The sequence below is a fragment of the Sphaeramia orbicularis genome, chromosome 22, assembly GCF_902148855.1.
Source record: "Sphaeramia orbicularis chromosome 22, fSphaOr1.1, whole genome shotgun sequence".
In the NCBI taxonomy this organism is placed as follows: Eukaryota; Metazoa; Chordata; class Actinopteri; order Kurtiformes; family Apogonidae; genus Sphaeramia; species Sphaeramia orbicularis.
In genome coordinates, this window is record NC_043978.1 from 674,406 (window position 1) to 702,325 (window position 27,920).

General features: G+C 39.5%; 1 protein-coding gene across 1 annotated transcript in view; it reads left to right on the forward strand.

Annotated features, from left to right (window-relative positions):
• LOC115413837 (single-stranded DNA-binding protein 3-like) overlaps positions 1 to 27,920 on the forward strand; it is an 82,038-nt gene that overhangs the window by 25,487 nt on the left and 28,631 nt on the right. The window contains exons 4-5 of the mRNA XM_030126951.1: positions 15,604 to 15,693; positions 24,596 to 24,679. Coding sequence (XP_029982811.1) covers positions 15,604 to 15,693; positions 24,596 to 24,679 — 174 coding nt within the window. The remainder of the gene's footprint in view (positions 1 to 15,603; positions 15,694 to 24,595; positions 24,680 to 27,920) is intronic.

The window sequence follows — 27,920 nt, forward strand, 5'->3', positions numbered from 1 at the left end:
TACAGGTCTGTGAGAGCCAGAAATCTTGCTTGTTTGTGGGTGACCAAATACTTATTTTCCACCATAATTTACAAATAAATTCTTTAAAAATCGTACAATGAGATTTCCTGGATTTTTTTCTCATTTTGTCTCTCATAATTGAAGTGTACCTCTGATGAAAATTACAGACCTCTCTCATCTTTCTAAGTAGGAGAACTTGCAAAATCAGTGGCTGACTAAATACTTTTTTGCCCCACTGTATATGTTATAGTTTTACTGGTTTGGCCCACTGCAGATCAAATTTAGCTGATTGTGGCCCCTGAACTAAAAAGAGTTTGACACACCTGTACTAAATTGTAGGAGTCACAGATTTTTGCGAGTATGGCTGTGAAATGGGCATTCAATTCTGTTCTAAGTAGTCTTTCAAAGGTCTTCAAACGTCTTGAATTTAACGTGTAGAAACCTGTAGGAAGCCTGTATTTAAATCCATAGTGCTTTTGTACAATGAGCTGTTCACTGTAGTGAAAGGCTGATGTGAAGGCCGGAGCGCTGTACGGTATCCTGTTTAATACAGCTGTTTACAAAGAAATCAATAGGCTGACCCAAAGATTTCCTCTAAATAAAACAGTCTTTTAGATTCTTTGTTTGGAACCGGTAGCATAGCAACCATAACAGACCTTAGAATCCATCACTGACCAATCAGAATCCAGAATCCAACAGTTTTGTGTAATAATTCAAGTTAATGGTGAAAATGAATGGCAGCACAGTTTTCTTTTCTACTGAATGGTCTCTCTAGGATTTGAAAGATAAATAAGATCCATGTCCTTGATGAACTGTTGAGTGCCTTCACACGCTTTGAGCAGGAGTGTAGTTTGGGGGGGGGGGGGGGCGGGGGGGGTCAGAGGTCAGTGTAGAGCAGGCTTTCACTGAGCCTCTGCTACTAACACCTCAGCCCTTCTGCCTCATGTAAACAAGTGTGAGGAGAAGCTGGGACTGGAAACGCCATGTGCTGTGATTGACACTGTGCGTCTGTCTTCAGTGTGTCCTCTTCGGCCAATGCACACTCCCAGTGTGTGTGTGTGTTACAGAGCTGTATAGTGTGTGGAGATAATGGAATAGAGTTCTAATCCGGTAATCCCAGCACTGGGCCGAGGCTAAGCCAGGGATTTATGTGTGTGTGTGTCTTTGTGTGTATTTTTGGACAGGGGGCATTTTTGGCAACTGGCCCATAGATGATGATGGTGGTGGTGGTGGTGGTGGGGGGGGGGGGGCATGGTGCCACTATGCCAGTTAACCCTGTATGTGTCAGTCTGAATGTAGATGTGTGTGTCTCTCCTAACGATGATGAAGTGAAGATGGCTTCGGTTTAATTTGGACACAGGTGGTTTTCCACTGGTTTCAAAAGAAAGAGTTGATTACAACAGCAGCTGAAGAAAAAAGGGTTTTATTTGTGTGTGTGTGTGTGTGTGTGTGTGTGTGTTTATTTATTTAATTAAATAGGGACGCACGATAATTTTTTTTTACAACCGATACCAATAACCGATTACATCCTGCCTTGTAACTGATACCAAACACCAATAGTTCCCATTCTTCCAGTTCTTTTCTTCTTATTTCCAAGGTTATTATCGTTAATGAAAACTAACGAAATGACGAAAAGTAGAATTGTAAAAATATTTTTGTTAACTGAAATAAATAAAAACTATAACTACAAGGGAAAAAAAATGGTAACGAACTGAAACTGTATTGTGTGTTTACAACACTAACTAAAATGTCTAAAAATTATGGATGAAATTCTCTTCGTTTTCGTCTTTGTCAATGTTGGATTGATATGAAATCGATATATTTCGCTCTTGCAATTTTAGCTAGCGGCACCATACAGTACTTCACGGTCCGTCACTTGTGGTCACTTGTGGTTTCCAGTCGTCTTCTGGTCCCCACTCTACCTGGAAACATGGAGACTAAAGCAGCAGAGTCCTGTCTGGGATTGATTTGAATACAACGACAGAGAAAAAGAGAAAAGAGACGACAAAACTAAAATTAATACTAAAACTAAGCATTTAGAAAAAAATGAAAACTAATAAAAACTATCAGACCAGCTCTAAAAACTAATTAAAACTAACTGAATTAGAGAGAAAAAAAAAGTCAAAACTAAATAAAACTAAACTTGAATAAAATCCAAAACTATTATAACCTTGCCTCTTTCCAGTCAGTGTTAAACTCCGTTAATAGTCCAATAAAGGCTTCTACAGAACCTAAAGCCTCTGTCTGCTTCAAATGGACAATAGACCAAGGGTTTTCAGTTCAGACTATTTATGTCAAAGACAGAATTTGATGATGTAATTATTGGTGCTGATAGTTATTGTGCATCCTTACTAGGGATGTAACGCTATGAAAATTTCATATCATGGTTATTGTCACCAAAATTATCACGGTTGTCATTATTATCGCGGTATTGTTGAAATTGTGCTCAAAATGTTCAACAAGTACATATACACACACTGAAATAATTTAATAAAGTTATATTTTGAAAAAAAAAACAAAAAAAAAAAACAAACAAAATAACAGCACAATATACTTTGTTGGCAGAAACATTCAAATATTACCGTGTAAACATCAAACATACAAATGTGCATTGAAGAGGACACCTTATGGCCGTTGTTTGACCATTTTCCGTAACAAGTTTGAGTTGTTTTAGTTTCTTTTTCATAGATGGATAGAATGGAGGTCTCTCTCTCTCTCTCTCTCTCTCTCTCTCTCTCTCTCTCTGTCTCTCTCTCTGTCTCTCTCTCTGTCTGTCTCTCTCTCTCTCTCTCTCTCTCTCTCTCTCTCAGTTTTCAAAGTGCAGTAATCAAACACGGTTATCATGATAATTAGAATTTAAACAGTAATACTAACCACTAGGAACTTTACCGCGGTTTATCATCATACCGGTAATCGTTTCAGCCCTAATCCTTACATAAAACATATGCACATATGATCTCTGAAAGATCAACAAGTCCTCAAAAGTCACACACAAACACCATACCCCCTAAAAAAACAATAAATGAAAGTAAAAATTCATAAGTACACGGTGGATGACAGTGGTAATACACACAACACCCACTCAGCCAAGTGAGACGTGAGAGGAATGACACCAGAACCAAACCTGCCTCCAGCTGATCTGGGTTCAGTCAGTCCAGATCAGATTCAAGTACAGCTGAAACCATCAATCAAATAATCCACTCCAATCCATTAAAACATGGAGGAAAAGTCACCATACACATATTTTCTGCCTTTTTGTCCTTGTCTTTTCTGAGCTACGCTCCATGTTGTTTGTGTTGATTCTGGCGTCATGTGCGCCACAATAAGCGTCCGTGTGAAACACAACAGTGGAACCAAAGTTTAACAGCAGAGAAATGAAGGAAACAAAGCTTCGTTTCAGGAAAATTGGAACTGAATCAATTTTTATGGATGAAAAAATCATCGTAGCCTTCAAGTTACGAGAATATAAACCTTTGCATTGTTTAAACTAAATTAAATATCTCTTTAAAAAAGTCCTTTTATGGGCAACAGGATTAAGTTATCAATATATAACACACTGCCATGGCTAAACCTGATAAACTCAATTACAGTACTCAGCATTGAATGAAAGAACATATCTAGGCAGCAATAATAATAATAATGATAATAATGATGATGATGATGATAATAGTAATAATAATAATAATAATAATAATAATAATAATAATAATAATAATAATAATAATAAAGATAATAGTAATAACTAGAAGCACTCGGAGAGCACAGACCTCCGCCAAGGCTGATCAGTGGCCCCCCCCGTGGGCCCCCCCACACCAAGGAGGTTATGTTTTTGCCAGGGTTTGTTTGTTTGTTTGTTTGTTTGTTTGTCTGTTTGTCTGTCCGTTAGTGTGCAACATAACTCAAAAAGTTATGGACAGATTTTGATGAAATTTTCAGGGTTTGTTGGAAATGGGCCCCCCCGTGGGCCCCTCCACCCCCGATCACCACCAAAATTTAATCATTTCTTCCTTATCCCATTTCCAACAAACCCTGAAAATTTCATCCAAATCTGTCCATAACTTTTTGAGTTATGTTGCACACTAACGGACAGACAAACAAACAGACAAACAAACAAACCCTGGCAAAAACATAACCTCCTTGGCGGAGGTAATAATAGTATTTATGATAATAATAATGATGATAGTAATAATGATGATGATGATGATAATGCTAATAATAACTAGGGCTGTTAGAAAATATCGGTTCTGCAATATATTGCGATATTTCATTTCACAATACTGTATCGATATTTAAAAGTACTATATCGATATTTTTAGGTATTTATTCAAATGCAGATATTGTGGAGGTTCATTTTTGTTTTTTATTTTTCTTTATTGTTTATATCTTGTTTATTATTATTTAATACTGTTTTATTAAATGTTGGTTATTTGAAGCATCCTAAAAGCACTTCTTACCGTCTGAGAGGCAGATGTTAGTTCCTTTGTTGGGATTGCACAAAAATAATCTTATGATGTGAGTTACAAACTTATAGGACATTTGAACAGGATCTTAAACTGTAATGTCTATAAAAAAACAATCTAAGTTTTAACAGAGGAAAATTTTGTGATATAACATTAGATCCTGTTTTGATCAAATAAAAATGTTTAGTATATGTGCAGATTTATGGTGTAATTCAATTCTTCAAGGAAATAATGATTTTTAAAAAGAAAGAAACAAAAAATTGTCTTTTTAACAGTATCATGATATATCCTAATATATCGTATTGTGATCCTAGTATTGTGATTTGTATCATATCAGCTGATTCTTGCTGATACACACCCCTAATAATAACAACATAATATAACTTACATATACATAATGATAACAACAATAATCTGTCTGTGACATGTGCTCATTCAGCTCCATTTCTAAATATCTCTGCTGCATCATGTTGTGTCTTCATGATGTCTACACTGTCCTCTCTTCTTCTGCACTACTCGGCATTGTGGGTAAACAGCTAGATTAGCCAATCAATCTTCTCTGGGGATTGGAGGTAGTAGTGTTGCTGCTGAGGAGGAGGGGGTCAAATGGAACAGGGAGAGAGGTAGTGAGAGATAAGGAGAGAGAGAGAGAGAGAGACGATGAGATGGGGGGTGGGGGGAGGGGCTGCTGGGTCAGACCAAAGAAACAGGGGAAACGAAAGAAAGGAGGCAGAGGAGGAAACTGGTGCAAGCATGAAGCGAGAGGAGAGGAAAGATGCGTATGTGGGTGTGTCGCAGAGAAGACGCGATGTGAAGCTGAAGTTCCACAAAAGACAACGAAGAGGTGAAGGAACAAATGAGGGGATAGATGTGGAGGAAAAGGGTGAGGAGCGACAGCAGAGGATATAAACAGAGTGAATGAACCAGAAGGAATGAGCAGATGAAGACACACAAGGCTACAGATGGGACCAAGTGTCAGTTATTTATCCAACATAACCACATCATACAATAAAGAGAACACTTCACAAGAATCACATACATGGGATACGGCAGTGGTTTCCAACCTTTTTTGGCACATGATCACATTTTAACGTCACAAATTTCTGGCAACCCCAGACATTGAAAATGGAGACTTTTTTTTTTTGCTAAAATTAATTTGTTTTTGAGTATGTAATAGTTTGCTATACTATGTTGCAAATAAACGTTAATGTTAGAGGACATTTAGTCTATATAATGTATATTATTATGGACTGAGGCAGTAAATCCAGGTGTAGATTACTGCACAAAGGGAGAATTGGATTTTTCCTTGGTCAGGATCTGTCCAGTCAGTCCAGCTGTGATTTACAAGGAGGACAATTAATACTGAACAAACAAGAACTTAAACTACGAATTATGAAAGAGCTGCAGCATCTGAAACCGACCACAATGAACATTTGACAGATAAACAGAACCACAGATAAACAGAACCACAGATAAACAGAACCACAGATAAACAGAACCACAGTGCTTCAGTTTCAGCTTCAGAGTTTGCCATGTCTTTTATGTGTTGGGATTGCCTCTGTCAACTCACCATATATTTTTTATTTGAAAGTATGTTCTTTTTTTTTTTTTAATTTTTATCAATTACCAGATATTTCAGGTGACCCCATTTGAATTCCAGGCGACTCCACGTGGGGTCCCGACCCCAAGGTTGAAAAACACTGCTTTAGGTTCTGTAGAAGCCTTTATTGGACTATTAACAGAGTTTAACACTGACTGGAAAGAAGAAGAAAACAACTGGAAGAATGGGAACTGTTGGGGTTTGGGACTGGTATCGGTTACAAGAAGCAGGAAGTTATCGGTTAACGGTATCGGTTGTAAAAAAAAAAAAAAAAACATTTATGGTGCATCCCTAATTTTATGCATTAGTTTGTCAGAGCAGCAGCCATATCCTGTCGCTCCAGAGCACAAACCTTCTGTTTTGACTGGACTGATAAGTTAACCAGATCACCACACTCAGCTGTTTCTCCTCCCGACTCAACTCCACACCCTCCCCTCGCTCCTTGATCGCCCACCTCCTCCCTCCCTCTCCGCGTGCTAAGGACAGCAGGTCAAGGAGACGGTGATGAAGTACATATCAGTGTGAACCAGAATGTAGATTAGTACCCTCTGCAGGCAGGGACACACATAAATACACACACACACACACACACATCCAGCTCGTGTGCATCCTGCCTCTCCCCTCGTTCCATCTACTGTTTATGTCTCTGTCTTTATTCCTGTGAAAGGGATCAGGTGCAGGTCAATAATGTGTTGAGCACTATTGATCTGTCCACTCTCTCCTATGGTGGAGGGAAACGGAGAGGGAGGGATCAATGCACTTGTGTATAGGCCATCTACATACCCTACTGTAGCCGCCAATCAGATCATTAGTCTTTTGTTCTCTGATGGATTCTTCATCAACGTGGTGTGTTCCACTAAAGACTGAAAGTCAGAACAAGTGCACATGAAGACGTCACAGACTTACAACCATGTCTTCACAAAGACCAGGGCTGTGACACTATTGATACAGGAGTTTATTTAGGGATGGCTGAACTCACAGACTTAAAGTAACATAAGACCTACTTTTCAGAGGGATCCTACACAATGTGTCGTTAAAAAAAATAAAGCTGCAGCTATCAGTTGTTTTGTAATCGATTAATCTGTCAGTTATTTTCTTCAATCCCATGAAATAATTTATTGAATAGGTGAAAAAAAATAGTAAAAATGTGAAAATGTCATCTTGCCTGTTATTCTAGAACCAGCTGAAACAACAACCACAAAAAGCATAAAAGGATTTATAAATGCTGTCTATATAGAAATAATAACAGTTTAAAAATATATATACAGATCAAAGGTCACATAGAACCCTACAGCGCCTGTATACAACCCTATGGTGCCCATATAGAGCCCTAAAACATTAAATACTATTAAATATGTCTCATCATTGAAAATTACATTTGAAATGATAGATAGTAATGTGTTATGATGGAATTTTTACGACCTTGTCCGTCAAAATCAGGGACAATAAAAATGTCTAGTGCAACCTCTGATCAAAATATCCATAGATATAGATGTAAACTGGTCTAAACCAGTCCAGTTCCAGATGTAAACTGGTCCAGTCCAGTCCAGTTCCATCTCTAACCTTTAATCTGTCAGCTCAGTCTGAAACACATTTGGATCCAACTGACTAACTTAGACCAACTGAACATGGAACCAACATCCAACTGGGGGTTGGGCCTGGACTCATGTGCGTCACAATAAGTGTCCATGTGAAACACAACAGTGGAACCAGTGTTTAACAGCAGACACATGAAGGAAACCAAGGTTCCATTCAGGAAAAATTTTTTGAATAATTTTGTGTTGATTCATTGATTAATTGATGGAGTTCTATTAAAAAAATACCCAAACAGTACTGTCAAAATATTTAAAGCTTGACTCCTGGCTCGTTGGGTCAGGAGCCAATCAAAATCTGTATCAGACTGATGGACGCATAATAGGAAATGTTTTGAAATGCACTGGCAGCAAACATCAGTGTATGCTTTAAAACATGTTGGTAGTTCTCATGACAATCTGACCAAATACCCATGGAAGTTAGGAAATAAAACAAAACTGATGCAAAAGAATGAAACAAAGTGTCATAAAAGACATAACAGGTGAAAATAACAAAAAAACAACAACACTGGTGTGGTTCATGTGTTGACTCAAGTGAAACTGTAATGTCCAGTTCAACTCTGGTCCTGACGTAGTGGAGCTGAGGTGAGCACATCGGCAGGTACGATAAAATCTGACTCCACATGTCTGAGCAGAGACAACTGGGGGATTCTCTGATGCCATGTTTTGTGTAGCGCTACAGAAGGAAGGCCATTAAAATATAGTTTACAGTTTTAAAGCAGTGTAAATATTCACAGACACTGGGAAACGTGTCCCCTGAGTCGAGTTGAACTTTCAGCCTCCTTCAATGAAACCAACTTCTTCCTCCTCCTCCTCCTCATTCTGCTGCTGCGTGTCAGACATTAAAGGCTCCCACTCTACTCGCTTTTACTTACAGACACTTCATCCATACGTTCATCCTGCAAATGAACAATTCAACTCAAATTCCCATTCATTATAGGAGCTAATTAGTGCAGTGTTCATGTCTGCTGTCTCCTTCAGCTGTCTCTTTTTTTTTTTTTCTTTTTTTTTGTTTTTGTGCACTTGCCTACAAGTATGGTCTGTGTGTAATTACCAGTCATTAGTCCCTTTTCCTTTGGACATGTGCGCAAAACTTTACCCATATTTACTTAATGTAAAAAAAAAAAAAACAGAAGTGTGTAATGTTGGTTTGTCCATTCAATCCCAGATGTGCTGATTAGTTTCTTTCTTCTGGTAGATGTCAGTAGAAGTCCTTCCATAAACAGGAACATAAATCTGTGTTGTTTTGAATCTAGAATGCTGGTTCCCCCTCTATCTCCTACTAAATTCTAAACTGATGTGGTTTCCTGGTGTGTCTACACATACACACATGTTTGGGTTCAACTCTTTCTTCTCTTGTTGTAAAATCCATCAACATCCGTTTTTTTTTTTTTTTTTCGTTCATGTGACTCTAGGTGTGCAAAAAGGTCTTTCCATTGCAGTTTTGCATGATATACCAATTTCGCTATGCCCGAAAAGCCACCTCTTGGAAGAACAAAAACTTTTTATTGAAAATGAGTTTGGGCAAAATTGTCACTTTTCAATTAGACACATTTTTATGTGTAAGTTATATCTGTGAAATTTGAGGGTCAATGGAAAAGGGACTATTGTTTACCTGCAGCAGTGTCAACAAAAGTAATACCTACAGATTTGATTCCTACTTGAATGGCATTATTCCCCCCCCCCGCCTGAGTGGAAATGCAAAATGTAGATGGGCAATACTGTGGGCTCTACTACAAAAACCAAAAAAAAAAAAAAGAAGCATTGTTGGATCCTTTTGTATTTCCCCAGGCCAGTTGGTTTTAATAAAGACCGACTGCATACTAAATCTACCTTTTTGCTGTTGGCAAGGCGCTTTGCTGTCTTTTCAGTTCACATTCAGTTTAAATCAGCAAATTGGAGAAAGCATTAGCAGATAGTTGGTCATTAATAGTCCACGACAATAATGGAACTGACTGTGAACGAAGACGCCCGTCCTTGTCCTGTTTTCCTTCAGTCTTTCTCCTTCTATAATGTTTTTTCTGACTGTCTTGTTGTGTTGGGAAACCCACTATGGACATTCCACATTATTACACATTACATCAGGATTTGTACAGTGCTTGAAATCCTTGAAAATCCTTGAATTTCATTGTTGTGTTTTGAAGGTCTGGAAAGTGCTTACAATTCTAAGTCTGTGATGTTATTTATTTATTTATTTTTAATATTAACTCTGCCTGGTGAGGTGGCAAACCACAGCTATTTACAGAGAGGTGAAACATTTATAAAAATAAAAGAATATTAGCGGGTGTTCTCAGGTCAACTCCAGGTCCAGTTTTATTTTCATCTTTGTCTCTTTGGTTCCAGCATGTCTGAAGAACACCAAGTGTCTTCCCTTTTTTTGGATAAATCTTTGTGTTCTCCTTTAATTTCTACACTTTTTGCTGTTATGAGACATACTTTTAGATGTTTATAGCATAATACAATGTACATCATTGTGATAAAGAGTGACAAAAATAATCCCGAGTATCTGTATTCCTGTAGATATGGATTTAACCCCAGTGATGAGGGGCTGTCCTGGAAAAATTTGAAAATGACCCTTAAAAGTGCTTGAATTTGACCTTGAAAATGTGTATGAATCCTGTTACATGCATACACAGTACATACAAACCTTCCATTGCAATATCCAGTGCAGTCACATGATCACCAGGATTATCACCATGGAAACGATTGCATGACAGCTGCTGGCAGATGCGCATGCAAGTTTGCTGTTACGTTAAAAAAAAAAAAAAGAAAAAAAAAGAAACCTCAAATTAAGTTTGGAAAAGGGGGCCATCTTTACAAATGACTAATACTTGTTCATAAAATAGTGGAAGAGTTGACATGACAGATGCATTCTACAATAGAAGAGATTCTATTTGTTCAATTGGTTTATTTAACAGGGACATTTTACATTAATTTAGATTGCTGTAAATCCAATGGTTTTATTGTCTCTGAATAGACTTTTCCCATCTCTTAAATGTAGTTTCTTTACGAGTGTGCACATTAATGGCAGCCAGAGCATGTTTGTGACCAAGTGATTTGAAGTGAAAGCTGTTGCAAATGTGTCTATTGATTATTCTAAATGTTGATTGTGAACTTAGTGGATCATTGGCTTTTATTGTATATTTAATAGGAACGCACAATAACTATCAGCACCAATAATTATCAGTTTGATATTGAAAAAAAATGACATTATTCAGATAATTTCGATAATTAAAGTTTTCACCGATAACTACAGCCCATAATAATAAATCTAAATTGCTTAGATTTGGTGCATTTTACGAGTACACAGTGGACGTTGTTGCCGTGCCAACTGCCATAAAAACCCAGAAGAAGAAGCAGAATCAGACTCAGAGGTGTGGATCAGTCCGTTGTTTGTCAGTCAGAGGGTTTTCAGTTCCTTCCTCTGCTCCAGCTGTCAGACCCAGAAGAAGATCCAGAGGTGGTTTGGTCTGTTTTGTTCTGACAGCAGCAGAAGAAGGACATTCAAAAACACTGAACGACAAAACAGATGAACGGAGCTGAATGCTCAGAACAGTGACCAATCAGCACCAAAGTAGGTGTGGACATCTATAGCCACGCCCACTTTCACCTCTGCTGAAATCCCACCCCCAGTTTAATGGCTGCTGTCCACGTTCAGCCTCGTCCTCTCATATGGACACATTATAGAGAAAAAGATGAACGGAGCTGAATGTTTGAAAACGGCGACAGTCGATCATCACCAAATTCAGTCTGTGACATAAACAGAACTGAAAACCCTTGGACTATTGTCCATTTGAAGCAGACAGAGGCTTTAGGTTCTGGAGAAGCCTTTAATGGACTATTAAGAGTTTAACACTGACTGGAAAGTAGAAGAAAACAACTGGAAGAATGGAAACTGTTGGGGTTTGGAATCGGTATATTGGTTATGAGAAGCAGGAAGTTATCGGTTATGAGTGCTGGTTGTAAAAAACATTTATCGTGCATTACTGATGTTTAGTAAATCCAAGTACACAACATAATAAATATTTTTTGAATCTACAGTTGATTTTTAATCCTTTTTCAAGTGAATGAAATTCATCTGATACCCATTCTTACTGATGTGGGATGCAGTTTATGATGCAGTGAATGTGTCCGGTGTCGTATATACCAGGTGTGCTCTGTACTCCAGAGTACTCCAGAGTACTCTAGAGTACTTGTGTTTAGAATCAGTATTCCAGTAGTAGATCCTATGCCATTTCAAACACAGCTCCTCTCCCTCCTTGCCTGCATCTTCCTCCTTCTCTCTCTGCACTCCTGGAGCGGGGGATGCCAGGGGGACAGAGTGCAGATAGGACCGGTCTCCATAGCAACAGCTTCTGCAAGCTGCTGACACCCTCCTGGGGGGGAGGGGGGTTGTGATGGGGAGGAAAAGTACAGGGGTTGAGGCACGGGAAAGGTGTGTGTGTGTATGTGTGAGCGTGCGTGTGTGTGTGTGTGTGTGTGTGTGTGTGTGTGAGTGTGTGCGCGCGAATAGGTGTGTGTGTGTCAGGGCTGAGAAACTGAGTGAAGGGGGTCAGAGAAAAGAGGAAAGATGAAGATGGAGGGAGGAGTGTGTAGAAGAGGAGGAGATGGATGAAGATGGAGGGAGGAGTGTGTAGAAGAGATGGATGAAGATGGAGGGAGGAGTGTGTAGAAGAGGAGGAGATGGATGAAGATGGAGGGAGGATGGAGGAGGCGGCGGCTGACCCTGCTGCTGCGTCCCCTGGGACTCAGTGACCTGCTCATGTTCATGAGCAGAATTAGCATAAAGATGGGGGAGGTGTGTGTGTGTGTGTGTGCGTGTGTGTGTGTGTGTGTGTGTGTGGGGTTGTGTCAGATAGTGTACATGCATGTAATTGGTAGTAAGCGTTGCTGTCCAAGCATACTGTGTGTGTGTGTGTGTGTGTGTGTGTGAGACGCCCTCCCCTGGATCTTAAAGCCCCTCCCATTCTGCTCTTGCAGACTGCTGTCCTCCCCCCTCGTCGTCTGTCTCTCCGTACACTTTATGAGCCTGTGATGCAACTCTTTGTGTGCATCTGTGTGTGTTTATGGCATGTGTGTGTGTTTGTTCCTGTGTGCTTATGTAAGAACTCTGAACATGTGTTTGTGTCTATGTGTGTTGACAATACAGTTATATCATATTTAACCCCGGGCTGAATCAGTTTCCCTTCTTCTGTCCTACACTCACCGTGTTCTGCTGTATTGTTCGACTGTTTCCAACATGTCACTTTCCCTCGTATAAATTAAGAGGCTGTCATTGGTCCTTCTTGCAGTTACAAAGTTTGATATGAACACGCCCTGATTTTTGTGAGTTAGTGTTGATTGCTGGGGTTCACTACATTTAAGTTAAGTTAACCTGCTAAACTGAGTGCACTCACTTTCAGATGAACATAAATGTTCTAGATAACGTGCGTGTAAAGTCGGAGTACACATATGACCGGTCTGACCATGCAAACACAGCCTCCCTCTTTCATTCTGTGCTGAAAAGGCTGATATTTGACACCTGTTAATAGAAAAGTCGTTCATCATGTTTAACAGCAGGTGTGTTTCCACTTCTGATCAGAAAGGGGATCTATTCTTTTGGGTTTTAGAAAGACGTTGAATGTCGTGGTAAAAACCAAGCTTTGTCTTCGTGCACCAAAATAGGTCTGGGTCTTTAACCAAGTTAGGATACGTTCAGACAGCAGGTCTTAAAGCACAAATCAGACTTTTTTCTGTGCTCGTTCATATTCCACATTAAATGCGACTTCTATCAGTTTTGATTCTGAACTGAATATGACCCTGAAGTGACCCACATGCACTAAAGAGGTCCTGATGGAATATGTGACCACGCAGACACACACTGTATTTACAGAAGGAAATATGGTCTTCCTCCGCTCCGACCAACAACTGGGATGTTTGTCGCATTTCAGTGACGTAAAAGGTCGGATAAATGCGACCTGGATGTTCACACTGAAGTTACAATGCAAAATATCAGATACGTATCAGATCTAGGACCACATATGAAAGTGGTCCGGGTCAGATTCAGGACCACATATGAAAGTGGTCCGGGTCAGATTCAGGACCACATATGAAAGTGGTCCGGGTCAGATTCAGGACCACATATGAAAGTGGTCGGGGTCAGATTTAGGACCACATATGAAAGTGGTCGGGGTCAGATTTAGGACCCCATATGAAAGTGGTCCGGGTCAGATTTAGGACCCCATATGAAAGTGGTCCGGGTCAGATTCAGGACCACATATGAAAGTGGTCCGGGTCAGATTCAGGACCACATATGAAAGTGGTCGGGGTCAGATTTAGGACCACATATGGAAGTGGTCTGGGTCAGATTAGTGCTGTTCAGACTGTCTTTAACAGAACAGATCCAGGTCACATGGACACAAACATCAGATCTGGGACACATTTACCTGCATCTGAACAGATCCTAACTTACTGGAACTTGACTTGTGTAAACATCAATTGTACCATGGAAAATCATCAATATTTGTATTGGTCAGTAAAGTCATGTGACAGGACCACTGCTATGTTTGTTCCATTCTGCTGTTACCCATGATCCTCTTGTTCCTCACTTGGTTGGGCTTGGGTTTGTTTAACGACCCGTTCCAAAGTGCTGGGATGTTTCAGACGTCCAACTCAGTAAAATGCAGTGAAACGCCCGTCGAAGTTGGAGGTCCTAGTTGTAAAGTGAGGCCAGATCAAGCTACCCCGTCCTCACCACGAATCAATGTGACGCCAACACAACAACGGCGACACACAGTGCAAGTTCGCAATGAAAGAAAACTTCAGAATGTATAATTAGCTGATCTGTTGTTTGGCCTCTTCCATCTGGTTTGTGTTTGTGAGAATACTGGACTGTTGATGGTCAAAATGGATGAGCTAGGAGCTTAGATCTGCATCCTCCATATTGTTTATGTTCTACGTGGATGGTCTGGAATACTGTGAGGTGGGATGTAGTTAACTCCAGGTGGGATATGTGACCCATCAAACTCTGTTGAGGAGGTGGGGTCTTCAGTGGTGTAGGTCATTGGCGGTGTGGTTCAACGGCGGTGTGGGTCATTGGCAGTGTGGGTCAACAGCAGTGTGGGTCATCGGCGGTGTGGGTCAACGGCAGTGTGGGCTTGCAGGTGCACACACTGCCCCCTGTGGTCATCATCAGGACGGTGCATCATGGGCACATGTGACCCTGCGCTTAGACCAGGGCTGTCAAACTCACATTCATCCCAATCTGATCTGAAGTGGGCCGGACCAGTACAATAATAATAACAGTGAAAAAAGTACAATTATAGTATGAAAATGTTTACATCTACAAAGTTTCCTTAAAAATCTGAATAACATGAGCAACCTGAAATGTCTTAAGAAGAACAAGTGCAATTTTACCAGTATTCTGCCTCAGTTTATCATTTACACATGTGCGTTACAACTTCCATTACACTTACAAATACACAAACACTGAGTAACAGGCAGAATATTGTTAAAATTGCTCTTACTTATCTTAAGACTTTTCAGGTTGTTCATATTTGTTCAAGTTATTCACATTTTTGTGTAAGGATAGTTTTTTAGTCTAAACATTTTCATGTAGTTTTCCTTTTTTTTTTTTTTGTTTTTTTTTGTTTTTTTTTGTTTTTTTTAACACCAAAACAAAGATAAAGTTTGCAGTTGTCATTATTTCTAGGTTATTATGATAGTATTTTACTGGTCTGACCCACTTTCAGTCTAATTGGTCTGTATGTGGAACCTGAATTAGACTGAGTTTAACACCACTGACTGTTAATATTTTCAGTGTAACTTTGCATTTCACATATTCATCCCAGGGGCCGGACTGGAGCCTTTGGTGGGCCTTTTTTGGCCCCCGGGCCGCATGTTTGACCCCTGTGACTTAGATGCAGCTTCACATGTGACGTTCAGGACTGACTGTATATGTGTGTGTTTTCAGAGCGCAGCGGCAGCGCCCAGCCCGGTGATGGGCAACATGCCCCCCAACGACGGCATGCCAGGTGGTCCAATGCCTCCGGGCTTCTTCCAGGTATGACACCCCCCCCACATACACTTCTGTCAGACACTGCATCTGTGTCCTCACCATCACCTCATCACACAGCTGCTGTTGATTCCTCTCCATCCTTCTGTCATTGATCAAACCAAAGCATCAAACCAAAGCCAGTGTGGACACAGGCCCGTCACCACAGTACAAGACGGCGTAGACGCACAGATAATGATGACAATCCAACTGTCTTTACCTGGTCCTCTCAGAACTAGACCTGGATGGGTCAACACCAGGACCCTGGCTTCAGTACCTCTTCCTGAAGGACTTTTTCTGACTAATTATTTGATCAAATCTGTTTTTATTATAAGATGTTTTTGAGGCATCATTGGTCAGAAATTCTGTAATTTCCCCTTCTATAGACTTTTCCAGTGTCAGATAGAAAAGTGACCCCCCATGGAAAAGTGGTCCGCAGGTCAGTTCTCTATTATAGAAGTCTGACCCCCCCCCCTTATGGAAAAGTGACCCTCCCCAAATAAATCACCAAATTTGTTTTTAAAAAAAAGAAGTTTATTTAAGGTATAAATAAATACAAAGAATGTTATGAAAAGCACTAAAACTTACTAACATGCGTGGATAGCACAAATTTACAGGCATGTGATATTACAAATATATCCACTGTTTAATGTTCAATAAAACATAGTTGTGCATTTACAGTATTTACAATATGATGATTATAACTTTATCACATTAAAAGTGTGGTGTAAGATATTGTTATTTTGTACCAAGTTCACAATACATAACATATAACATATTTACAAGGAGTCAAAATTCTACAGCATGGAAAAAAATATATAAATAAATACATACATACATACATACATACATACATAAAATCTATTTTTTTTTAGAATTTAGGTTAGATTTCATGTCTATGGTGTCAATCAACTTTAAAATAAACACAGATTATTTGCTTCAGTGTCTATATGAATGAATAAATTTGGTAATTTCTGTTGAAAATGTCAAATTATGCACATATATTTAAGTTTATTATGATATAGAAATGTATTCGAACATTTTCGTTAACATACAGTACAAATTCATATAAGGGGTCAAATTTCTATGGGGTGGGTCGGTTTTCCAGACTAGAAAAGTGACCTGGGGTCCGATTTCTGTAGGGTCAGAATCCTATCTGACACTGGCTTTAGAAAATCTCGTGCATGATGGGAGGTTCTGGTCACTTGCAGGTAACGGGGTTGAATACTCCTAAATTACTGCTCACTAGTGCTGCAATAATGAATCCATTAAATCGATCCAAATTGATTCTTAAAAGATTTGGAAACGAATTTGTCATTTAATTTGTTGGGTCTGGAGCCCGTTAGTGTTGAGGCATGTGCACACGCTGTGTAACAGAGGAAAACACAGAGCAGCATGGTTGAGGCTTTGGACAGCGGGCCAGATTCGGAACTCTAGGTTTACATTCTGTTCTGGCGGCCACGACAGCCCCGTTTGGACCAGACGTAGTGTACCGTTTATGGAACAAAACTTGAATATGGAGTAAAAAATGGACAAAATCCCACGGCGTACCACATTTCTGGCAGACGGGGCTGTCATGTCCAATGGGAACATAAACCTAGCTTAAGATAGCCTACATGTCGTGATTACTTAAAGCATTCTAGCTAGCTAGACACTGTTGTCATAATTATGATGCTTTCATCCATCTGTGTTTATCAGACTACCAGACTAACGTTACCAACCGGAGCTGGTTGAAGACTATATCTGGCTAGTCTCTGACCATAACCAGTCTAGGTAGTGGGTTAGTGCTTGAGAACTAAACATGAAGCCGTTGTGTGGATGGAATCATCAGTGACTTTTCTGCAGCCTATAGTGCTTTGGGTTAAGTACCGACCTTTGAGAATTGAGTTGTTTGTGTTTATCCAACAAATCGACTAGTTATTAGAATAATCTACAGATTAATTGATGATTAAAATTATCATTAGTTGCAGGCCTACTGATCCCAGTTCCGATTCAGACATGACTCTACTGTGACTGCAAACCTCAGGTTCATCTGTCTTCATATTTAGCCTTATGCTTTGGACCAAGAGGAGACAGTTACAGGGAAAGTATGTATTTCAGACGCTTTTACCTGTTTCTCCTCCTGCAACATAAATAGAAATTCAAAACAATTTATTGCAGTGTTGTTTGTCTTCAGTTAACTGCTGCTCAACCTGCCATTTTTCGACTCAAAACGTCATTAATATAAACCTCTATGTCACAACTTGAAATTGTCAACACAATATCAATAAACCATATGTGCTTTGACCGAGCTTCAGCACATATACAGCTGCATTGTTTCCATCCTCCTGTTTCTGTTAGAATTCTAAAGTTGCACTGTAAAAGCCAGAAATGGAATCAAAAAAATGGGGGAAAATGTGAAACTGTGTAAAAATACGTAAATAAATATTTGGGAGAGGAGGTAAAGCTGATGTACTGATCAAAGGTAAATGTGAATGGAAACAGATTTCTTGTCACTGAATGAATTCATCAAACAGAAGTGTCACATCAAACAGTTGTCATTAAAATGACCAGATCAGTTCTGATTAGAATTATCCCATATTATTTTATTTTGGGTTATATATTATATTGATTTTAAGCTACATTGGCTTTAAGATCAAACCTTTTGCTGGATTTCAGTGACAACATTTTTTTTGGGGGGTTGTTGTTTTTTTTAGTTTTACCATGTTGTTTTGGGACAGTTATCCTTAGTAGATATTAAAGGAATCATAAATACAGTGTAATGCCATAACAGTCAGGGAACTGGACCAGTGGCTTTCATCAAAACATGTCAGATGAATACAGAACTAATGTTAGCCCAGCTGTCTTAATATAATGTCAATGAAACAAGTTGTGTGGCTAATGTAACTTAATTGAGTACATGAATATCTATTTATCTGTAGCTATCTCAGTCATTTCTTTGTTGTAAAATGAGAACAGTCATGGTATCAACAGGTGAATTCTGTGTTTTATCCCTCAGTCTGTAACACAGTGGAATCTAATACGTCTTACATTTTGTTTCAGGAGCATAAATGGAAAAGCGTTACATTTTTTTCACTATACTTTGTTAAATGTTACAATTGGTGCCTTTTGCTTTTTTTGTCTGTCGTTTACTCATATTTTCCATCAGTTTTGTCATCATTTGTTTCTGGAGCAGAAATGACAAAATCCTTCAGTATTTTAACATCAGATTAAAGCAGACGCTCTTTTATTCAGCTGTCATTGGGCAAAATCAAAGAAGTAAGCTGTCGTCACTAACAAGGGTCACATTTAGAACAGAATATCTTCATTATCATTTTAAGTGCATTAATTAAAACAAATGAAAACAACTCAAATAAGCTGGTAGAAAACAAGCAGAAGCCATTAACTCTCACACAAACATGCATTCTGTCAGTACACTGATCCTGTCAAACATACAGGAACATGTTACACATCAGATGTTTGGACTTTGTGACTACACACACACACACACACACACACACACACACACACACACACACACACACACACGGCCATATACGCACACGGGTTAAAAAAGCACAGATCAAATGTCAAACTGTGGAAATGTATGTCGAAATGGAGATGAAATCTGACATTTGTGTTTGATCAGCTGATTTTGTACCTCCAAGCGGAGACATTGGTCACGGCTGTGTAAGTGTGACAGGCCCACTGCAGTCTGTGAATGCGGGACAGGACCGGTGCTCAAACTTTGGCTCCTTTGGGACTTTCCCCTTTTTGCCCCTCATCCATTTTCCCCTCCAAAGCCGGAGATTCTTCTAATATTTCCACCCAGCAGAGCCTCGGAGGCTCATCTGTGGCTCGGTTCATCTGTGGTTTCCCTCTCGTCAGAGCTCTGGGTGATTCAGCCGTCCGTGTATTTATCCTCTTCCTCCGCTCCTCCATCTCCATCTTCGTCTCCGACCTGTCCCGGCTCTGTGAAGGGAAAAGGTTTTTAGTGTGGGAGATGGCTGTCTGAAGACAGAACAGAGTGTGATGCACATACACAAACACACACACACTGGACGGTGAGGCAGCGGTGTGATGGACAGCACTGGCATTTGGCAGGAGGCGCGATGAGGTGGAGGAAAGGAGTAAGAGAGAAAAATGGAGTGACATGATGAAGAAGAAGAAGAGGAGGAGGAGAGATCAGTGGCACCAGGATTTGAGCCCACTGCTTGTTTAGACCATACAGTGGTTGTGAGGCGATGTGCTGATGGAATGGTCATGGGTGGGGGTGGGGGGGTGAATAAGCAGGGGACAGGCTGGGGAGAGGGTGAGGAAGAGACACGTACAAGTGCTATTTATAACCATGGAGGGGGAGTGAGACTGGCCAACGTTTGTGTGTTTGTGCTCAGGGGACTTCATTGTGATTTCAAATACAGTGGATTCAGATTTTAGGGTTGAATGTTGGAGTCATACTGAACCAGTTCCACTAAATAAGACCAGCTGATGTTGTGCTGCAAGAAATGGAAGAGATGACCCAGGAAAACACTTTTCCTTTTGAGTAGTAGACGACTGTTTTCAGGTGTAAAATCACAGAATGTTCAGTGACATTTGGAGTCCACACCTGCCCAGGTACATGTTGGACAGACGCTGCACTGACATGTGTTTGGATGAGGGCTGGACTACAGAGCTGCAGCTGGAGGTTAGTTTAGGAAGCAATTCATCTGACAATTATTGTCTGTGATCCGATTAAACGATTGTTTGAATAGGTGAAAAAAAATAGTCAAAATGTGAAACGGACATGTCTGAAAATTACAAACAACCTGTTTCACCTGGTTCTGGAATGAAGGACAACGACCACGAAAAGTATAGAAGTAGAGGAATATATTAAAATATCTATCTATCGGTCTGTCTGTCTGTCTGTCGTTCTATCGTTCTATCTATTGTTCTATCGTTCTATCAAGAGAGATATATATCTATAGATAGATGGATAGAATGCACAGCTGCAGCTCTGTTGTCCAGCGCTCATACAAAGACATGTACGACAAATATCAATCAACTCTTCACTGTTTTTTGAGTGAAAAAAGAAACCTCATGCAAAGAAAATGTTTACATCGACAAACTCCCCTTTAAAAAATGTGAATAACATGAACCACCATGAAAAAGCTGACATTTCTTAAGAAAAATAAGTGCAGTTTTACCATTATTCTGCTTCAGTTTATCATTTAGACATGTTCATTCTAACGTACAGATGACTGTGGATCTACAAATACACAAAATATGTAAGAACAGACTGAAGATTGGTCCAGTTACACTTCTTTGAAGACATTTTGTGTTGTTCATATTTGTTCAGGTTATTCACATTTTTTTGTGAAAGCATAGTTTGTAAATGTAAATATGGAATTTTACAGGTTTTTTTATACTAAAACTAAAACAAAATTTTGAGTTGTCATTATTTGTCAGTTATTATAACAGTATTTTATTGATCTGACCCATTTGAGATTGAATTGGGCTGAATTTGGCTCCTGAACTAAAATGATTGTTAATATCTTAAGTAAAATTGTCACATTTCACATATTCATCCCTGGGGCTGGAGTGGACCCTTTGGCAGAATGGTTTTGGCCCACAGGCCGTATGTTTGACACCCCTGTTTCAGTCAGTAGAGTTTGAGGTCTGTCGGTGTGTCCAGATTTTGAGCAACAGTATGGATGACTTAGGATGTGAGGGTTCCCATGCAAGAGATTTCTATTCTCAGTGGGACTTCTGGTTAAATAAAGGTGAAATAAAACTAAAATGATACTGAGTTCCTTGTAAATGGACCTGTTAATGGGATGAAAAGAAGACCAAGAAGGCACTGACACAAGACAGAATGTTGTATAATGACTTATTTATTAGGGGTCATTCACCTCTTGTGTGGGGGTGAAATGTCAGCAGTAACGCGGCAGTGTGTACAAATAGTGTGTGTGTGTGGGGGGGTGCTCCCACTCCAACAGCCTCTCAGTCATCACTCCATACCAACTCAAACTTGGACTTGTTTATAACCTTTTTTTAGGGGGGGGTGAAGTTGCACCACTGCCAGGAATGTTTGGCTACACTGCCCCCATGTGGTCCAGAGAAAAACTACACATAATGACTTGTGGATTGTGAGAACTGTCCCTTTGGTCATATTTAAAGGAGGCTTTAAAGTAAATGGGCAGTGGATGTGAAGTCAGTTCCATGTTTGGACGACACATTAATGAACAGTAGTTAATGCAGTAATAAGCACTAACTGTTACCTAATGTCTATTGTAGAAACTGTCTTCACGTTAGCTGGGACAGTAACTTTATTTTGACCTATATTTGTATATTTGTTTATTTCTATAACCCCATATTTATATTATGTACATAAATTAACAGTAATTAAGGCAGTAGTTAGCAGTAACTCTCAAGAGGTGGACGGGTATTTTCTTCATTACTACATACTTTCTTAACCCTTTGATGCATGAATTATGAGAACCTTAGTAAAAAAAATTTTCCTCAGTGTTTTTATTCCTCTTTAGGCATGAAAAAACAATCTGATTGAGATTTTTTTAATGAACCTATTTTTTATTCTGTTACAAAAATGTCCACTCAGCTGGACACCATGCATTTAATTTTTGAAGCAAAGAAACATGTATTTAAAACACAATATCAGAAAGTGATAAACTGTGTGAAAACTATGAGATAAAACCATTTTTAATGCAACTAATCTGATGTTTTCACTCAATTATCCATACTCTAATACTAGTTATTACTCACTTCATGGCAATAATATGCCAAAAAATCCCTTTTTGTTTAAGAAAACTGTTAATTACATCTAATAACAACTAGCAATTGATTTACACTCAAACATGTTAGTGCAGATCAGGTTTATCAAGAACAGTAAAGTTACAGTAATGGTATGAATTACAGTGTATGGGATGGTGCATAAGTGTCCACTGTGTTGACTTGATATGGAATTAAAACAACAAAACCCCTGAATATACAAGAAGAACAGCTGTAGAATAGCTGTCCACTGTAGTGACCACCATGCATGAAAGGGTTAATTTCAATCTTTTTAAGGTACTTGTAAATAACACAAAACCCAAATGTTTTATATCAAAATGTTCGGGATGATCTGAGCTTTATGGAACCTGGACCCATTTGTGTCCTGTTTTACTGTAGACAGAGATAATTCAGCCCAAATGCTGAAAAAGTTCCTGTCTCTTGTGAAAACACACCTTGACTCGTGGACGAAGTGTCTTGGTTGAAATAGGTTTAATAAAGTGGTCTGTCGTCAGACATAGTGGACACTGATGTCCAAAGATGTATGAAGTTGTACTTTGGAGTATGATCATATTGGAAATCATAATGTATGTTCTTACAAGAGCAGATGATTCCCTCCTAATGAAACAGTAAATCAAATGGACAAAGTCAACAAAAATGGAGTTTCTCCGCTTCATGTGAGGACGTGCAGACGTTTGCATTTGTCCTTAACTCAGAACATGTTATCATGTCTTAATGAAATAGACTTAAATGCATCTGTTTCCAAGTAAAGGGCCTGAGGTAGCTTCACAAAGTTTAGATGTCTAATTTGGGCTTTAAATCAGGGGTGTCAAACATGCGGCCCGGGGGCCAAAAATGACCCGCCAGAGGGTCCGGTCTGGTCCAGGGGATGAATGTGTGAAATGCAAAAATTACACTGAAGAAAAGAACAATCATTTTAGTTCAGGTTCCACATTCAGAACAATTCAATCTAAAGTGGGTCGGATCAGTAAAATACGATTATAATAACCTATAAATAATGACAACTCCAAATTTCTCTCTTTGTAAATGTAAACATGTTCATGTAATTTTACTGTATTTATGCTAAAATAAACTATAATTTCTCAAAAAACAAAAAAAAAAGAATAACCTGAAGAAATATTAATAATCTGGAATGTTTTAAGGAGTGTAATTGGACCAATATTCTCTCTGTTATTGAATATTTTGTGTATTTGTAGAGCCACTGTGATCTGTACGTTAGAATAAACATGTAGAAATGATAAACTGAAGCAGAATAATGGTAAAACTGCACTTATTTTTCTTAAGAAATGTCAGCTTTTTCATGGTGGTTCATGTTGATCACATATTTTAAAGGATAGTTTGTAGATGTAAACATTTTCTTGATTCTTTCTTCACTCAAAAAACATAACGAAGAGTTGATTGATATTTGTCGTACATGTTTGTATGAGGGCTGGACAACAGAGCTGCAGCTGTGCATTATTTATTTTTCACATTGTTTTAAAAGATAGTTTGTAGGTGTAAACATTTTCATAATGTAGTTTTACTTTTTTCACTCTAAAACATAGAGAAAAGTTTGGAGTTGATATTGTTTATATGTTATTATTATTTGACTGGTCCAGCCTACTACAGATCAAATTTCGCTAAATGTGGCCCCTAAACTAGAATGAGTTTGGCAGCCCTGCTTTATTTATTTATTTATTTATTTATTTATTTATTTATTTTTATTTTACTTTTTAAATTTTTTTTGACAGCCCTGCTTTAAACTAATGGTAGAGAAACTTCAGCTTCTCCAGAATCGATGTGTGATTAAAATGGAAAATCTTGGGTAAAACAAATATAGCTCAGCAAGACAGTAAATGATACTTCCATCACTGTGAACTTGAATAATCTCTAAAATGATCAGATTACCATCATGAATGCTTATTAATGCATAAATGAATGTTACGTCACATAAATGTGGATCAATACACTGAAATTGAACATTGACTGGAACTGTTTCTTAATAAAGTCTTATGTATCGTCATTATTATTTATTTTTTCCCTCTTCAACATTGAAAGACTCCCCCCTCGCCACCCCCCCCACCCCACCCCCTTCTAATTAAACGGGGTAATTCCTCCCTCCCCTTTTGGCCCCTCCCCTCTCTGATATCGCTCTTCTTTCTTAAAGGGACCACCCGGCTCTCAGCAGTCCCCCCACGCACAGCCCCCCCCTCACAACCCCAGCAACCCCATGATGGGACCACACGGCCAGGTAAGATACAAACACTATCTCTCAAACACTCTTCTATTCCCTCTAAATCTACCCCACCCCCACCCCCCCACTCACCCGCACACACACACACACACACACACACTCTCTCTCTCTCTCTCTCTCCTAGGGCCGGGCAATAAAAATGTCATCATTAAATGTCAACTCTTCGTCCTGACCCGTTTGGTCTGGAGTCAAAGTTGAAGAAATTATTCATAAGAAACAATGAGATTATGCCAATATATATAAAAATGCTACCCCAGGAAAACGACAGAATAGGAAAAGAAATAGAAAAAAACAAGAGGAAACTAGACACTTTCAATGAAGGAGTCCTAACAAGATGAAGAGGAAAAAGGAATAAGAGGAAACCAGACAAGAAATACAATCAAAGTGATGTAAATGGACGCAAAAGACAGAATTCAGCCCAAAAAAAAATTAAAAAATTAAGGAGTAACGAGGAAAAATGATGCAAAGAAGCAAGAGATGTAACAAGCCAAATGAATAATCTGATTTCTTATAACTGTAAATAAAGAAGCATGAGTGCAACCGAGTCTCTGTGCAACAAAATATAAATGATTTTATCAACAAACATGGTCCTGAAAGACTGAGCGAAACAAAACTAATGTGAAACAGGAAACGGATGAAAACAGCAGGACCTGTTGTCTCAGCCTTTATGATCGAGTGCTAATTTTGTTCTGATTGTCTCAATATTAAATGAAGACAAAGGTAATGAGCGCTCAGTTCTTATTCAAGGTTGGTACAGGTGCTTGAAATCCTTGAAAATGCTTGAATGTCAATGTTGTGTTTTCAAGGTCTGGAAAATGTTGAATTTCAGTTGAAGTACGTGAAAGTGCTTGTAATTTTAACTCTGTGATATGATTTATTGATTTATCTTAAATGTTTACTCTGCCAGGTTAGATGTCAAGCCAAAGGTACTCACAGAGAGGTGATACATTCTGAAAAATAACATTTTATGTCAAAAAAGTAAATTCCAGGCGTTCTCAGGTCGACTCTAGGTGCATTGTTATCTTCATCTTTATCTCTTTGGTTCCAGTGTGTCTGAAGAACACCAAGGGTCTTCCCTTTTATTGGGATAAAACTGTGTTCTCCTTTAATTTCTAAACTTCTTGCTGTTATGAAACTTCATTTTAGATGTTTATAGCATGATACAGTGGGCATCATTGTGATAAAAAAGTGACAAAAATAGTCATAAACATAATCATGAGTATTCATCATATTCCACGGGTGGCTGTGGCTCAGTCGGTAGAATGGGTCGTCAAGTGACCGAAGGGTTGGCGGTTTGAATCCTGGCTCCAGCTGTCCACATGTCAAAGTGTCCTTGGGCAAGACACTGAACCCTAAATTGCTCCCAGGTGTATGAGTATTGTATTGTATGTATCTTTATTTAGACGGGACTGCACATTAATGAACACATTTATACATGCCATTTCAGAATAAACATGTAAATATGCCGGAGTTAGCACCAATGCTAATTTTCATCCGCAGTCCCCACATAATAAATAACAGAGATCCATGCAATACTAAACTAAACAAAACTATATAGTGTAATAAGTGCAGCACAAAGCAAGACAGTGCAATACATTGGAAAACAGCACAGTTCAATACACTACAATATAGTACATGTCAAGAACTAAAATGAACATTTACTACTTAAAAGACAATACATTATGTGTCAGAGATTAAAATAAACATTCAGATATCTCTTTAAAGTGCTAGTGTTCACATGTTTGGTTGTTTCTTAGCCGTTCTTTAATCTGGCTTTTGAAAGTAGTGTACGTGGGGCTCTCCCTGAGATCCACTGGGATGGTGTTCCAGCTGGTGCAACCTTTATATGAGAAAGCATTTGGTGTAAAGGATGTTTTTTTTGCTTGTACCTCGAGTGTGTATGAATGGATGAATGTGAGCGCTGAAGGTGCATAAAATGTGCTGCATAAGTTCAGCCCATTCACTATTCCTGTAGATATGTGTTTAGGGGTGTGTGATGTGATGATATTAGATGGCGAAGGATTAGATCGTGTGAACGATTCGACAAAGCAGAGAGACGGTGGAATGGTCTAGAAGCCATAGAGGATTCAACGGCTCTGGATGGAGTTATATGAGACGCACAGACGCATCACAGCGGGTCACGAGGATTTCACAGTGTAGTGGAGTCACAGCTGACAGACAAACGGACACCTCCTAAAAAGATCTGCACCTCCATTGTATGGAATTGGTTTGGCTTTTCCCCAAACCAATACCAGTAGGTGCCCCACCACAGAGACCCTAACCCAAACAGTATGAGTCCAACTGAACTAGACCAGCCCCACCACAGACAGACCCTAACCCAAACAGTATGAGTCCAACTGAACTAGACCAGCCCCACCACAGACAGACCCTAACCCAAACAGTATGAGTCCAACTGAACTAGACCAGCCCCACCACAGACAGACCCTAACCCAAACAGTATGAGTCCAACTGAACTAGACCAGCCCCACCACAGACAGACCCTAACCCAAACAGTATGAGTCCAACTGAACTAGACCAGCCCCACCACAGACAGACCCTAACCCAAACAGTATGAGTCCAACTGAACTAGACCAGCCCCACCACAGACAGACCCTAACCCAAACAGTATGAGGGTCCAACTGAACTAGACCAGCCCCACCACAGACAGACCCTAACCCAAACAGTATGAGGGTCCAACTGAACTAGACCAGCCCCACCACAGACAGACCCTAACCCAAACAGTATGAGTCCAACTGAACTAGACCAGCCCCACCACAGACAGACCCTAACCCAAACAGTATGAGTCCAACTGAACTAGACCAGCCCCACCACAGACAGACCCTAACCCAAACAGTATGAGTCCAACTGAACTAGACCAGCCCCACCACAGACAGACCCTAACCCAAACAGTATGAGTCCAACTGAACTAGACCAGCCCCACCACAGACAGACCCTAACCCAAACAGTATGAGTCCAACTGAACTAGACCAGCCCCACCACAGACAGACCCTAACCCAAACAGTATGAGTCCAACTGAACTAGACCAGCCCCACCACAGACAGACCCTAACCCAAACAGTATGAGGGTCCAACTGAACTAGACCAGCCCCACCACAGACAGACCCTAACCCAAACAGTATGAGGTCCAACTGAACTAGACCAGCCCCACCACAGACAGACCCTAACCCAAACAGTATGAGTCCAACTGAACTAGACCAGCCCCACCACAGACAGACCCT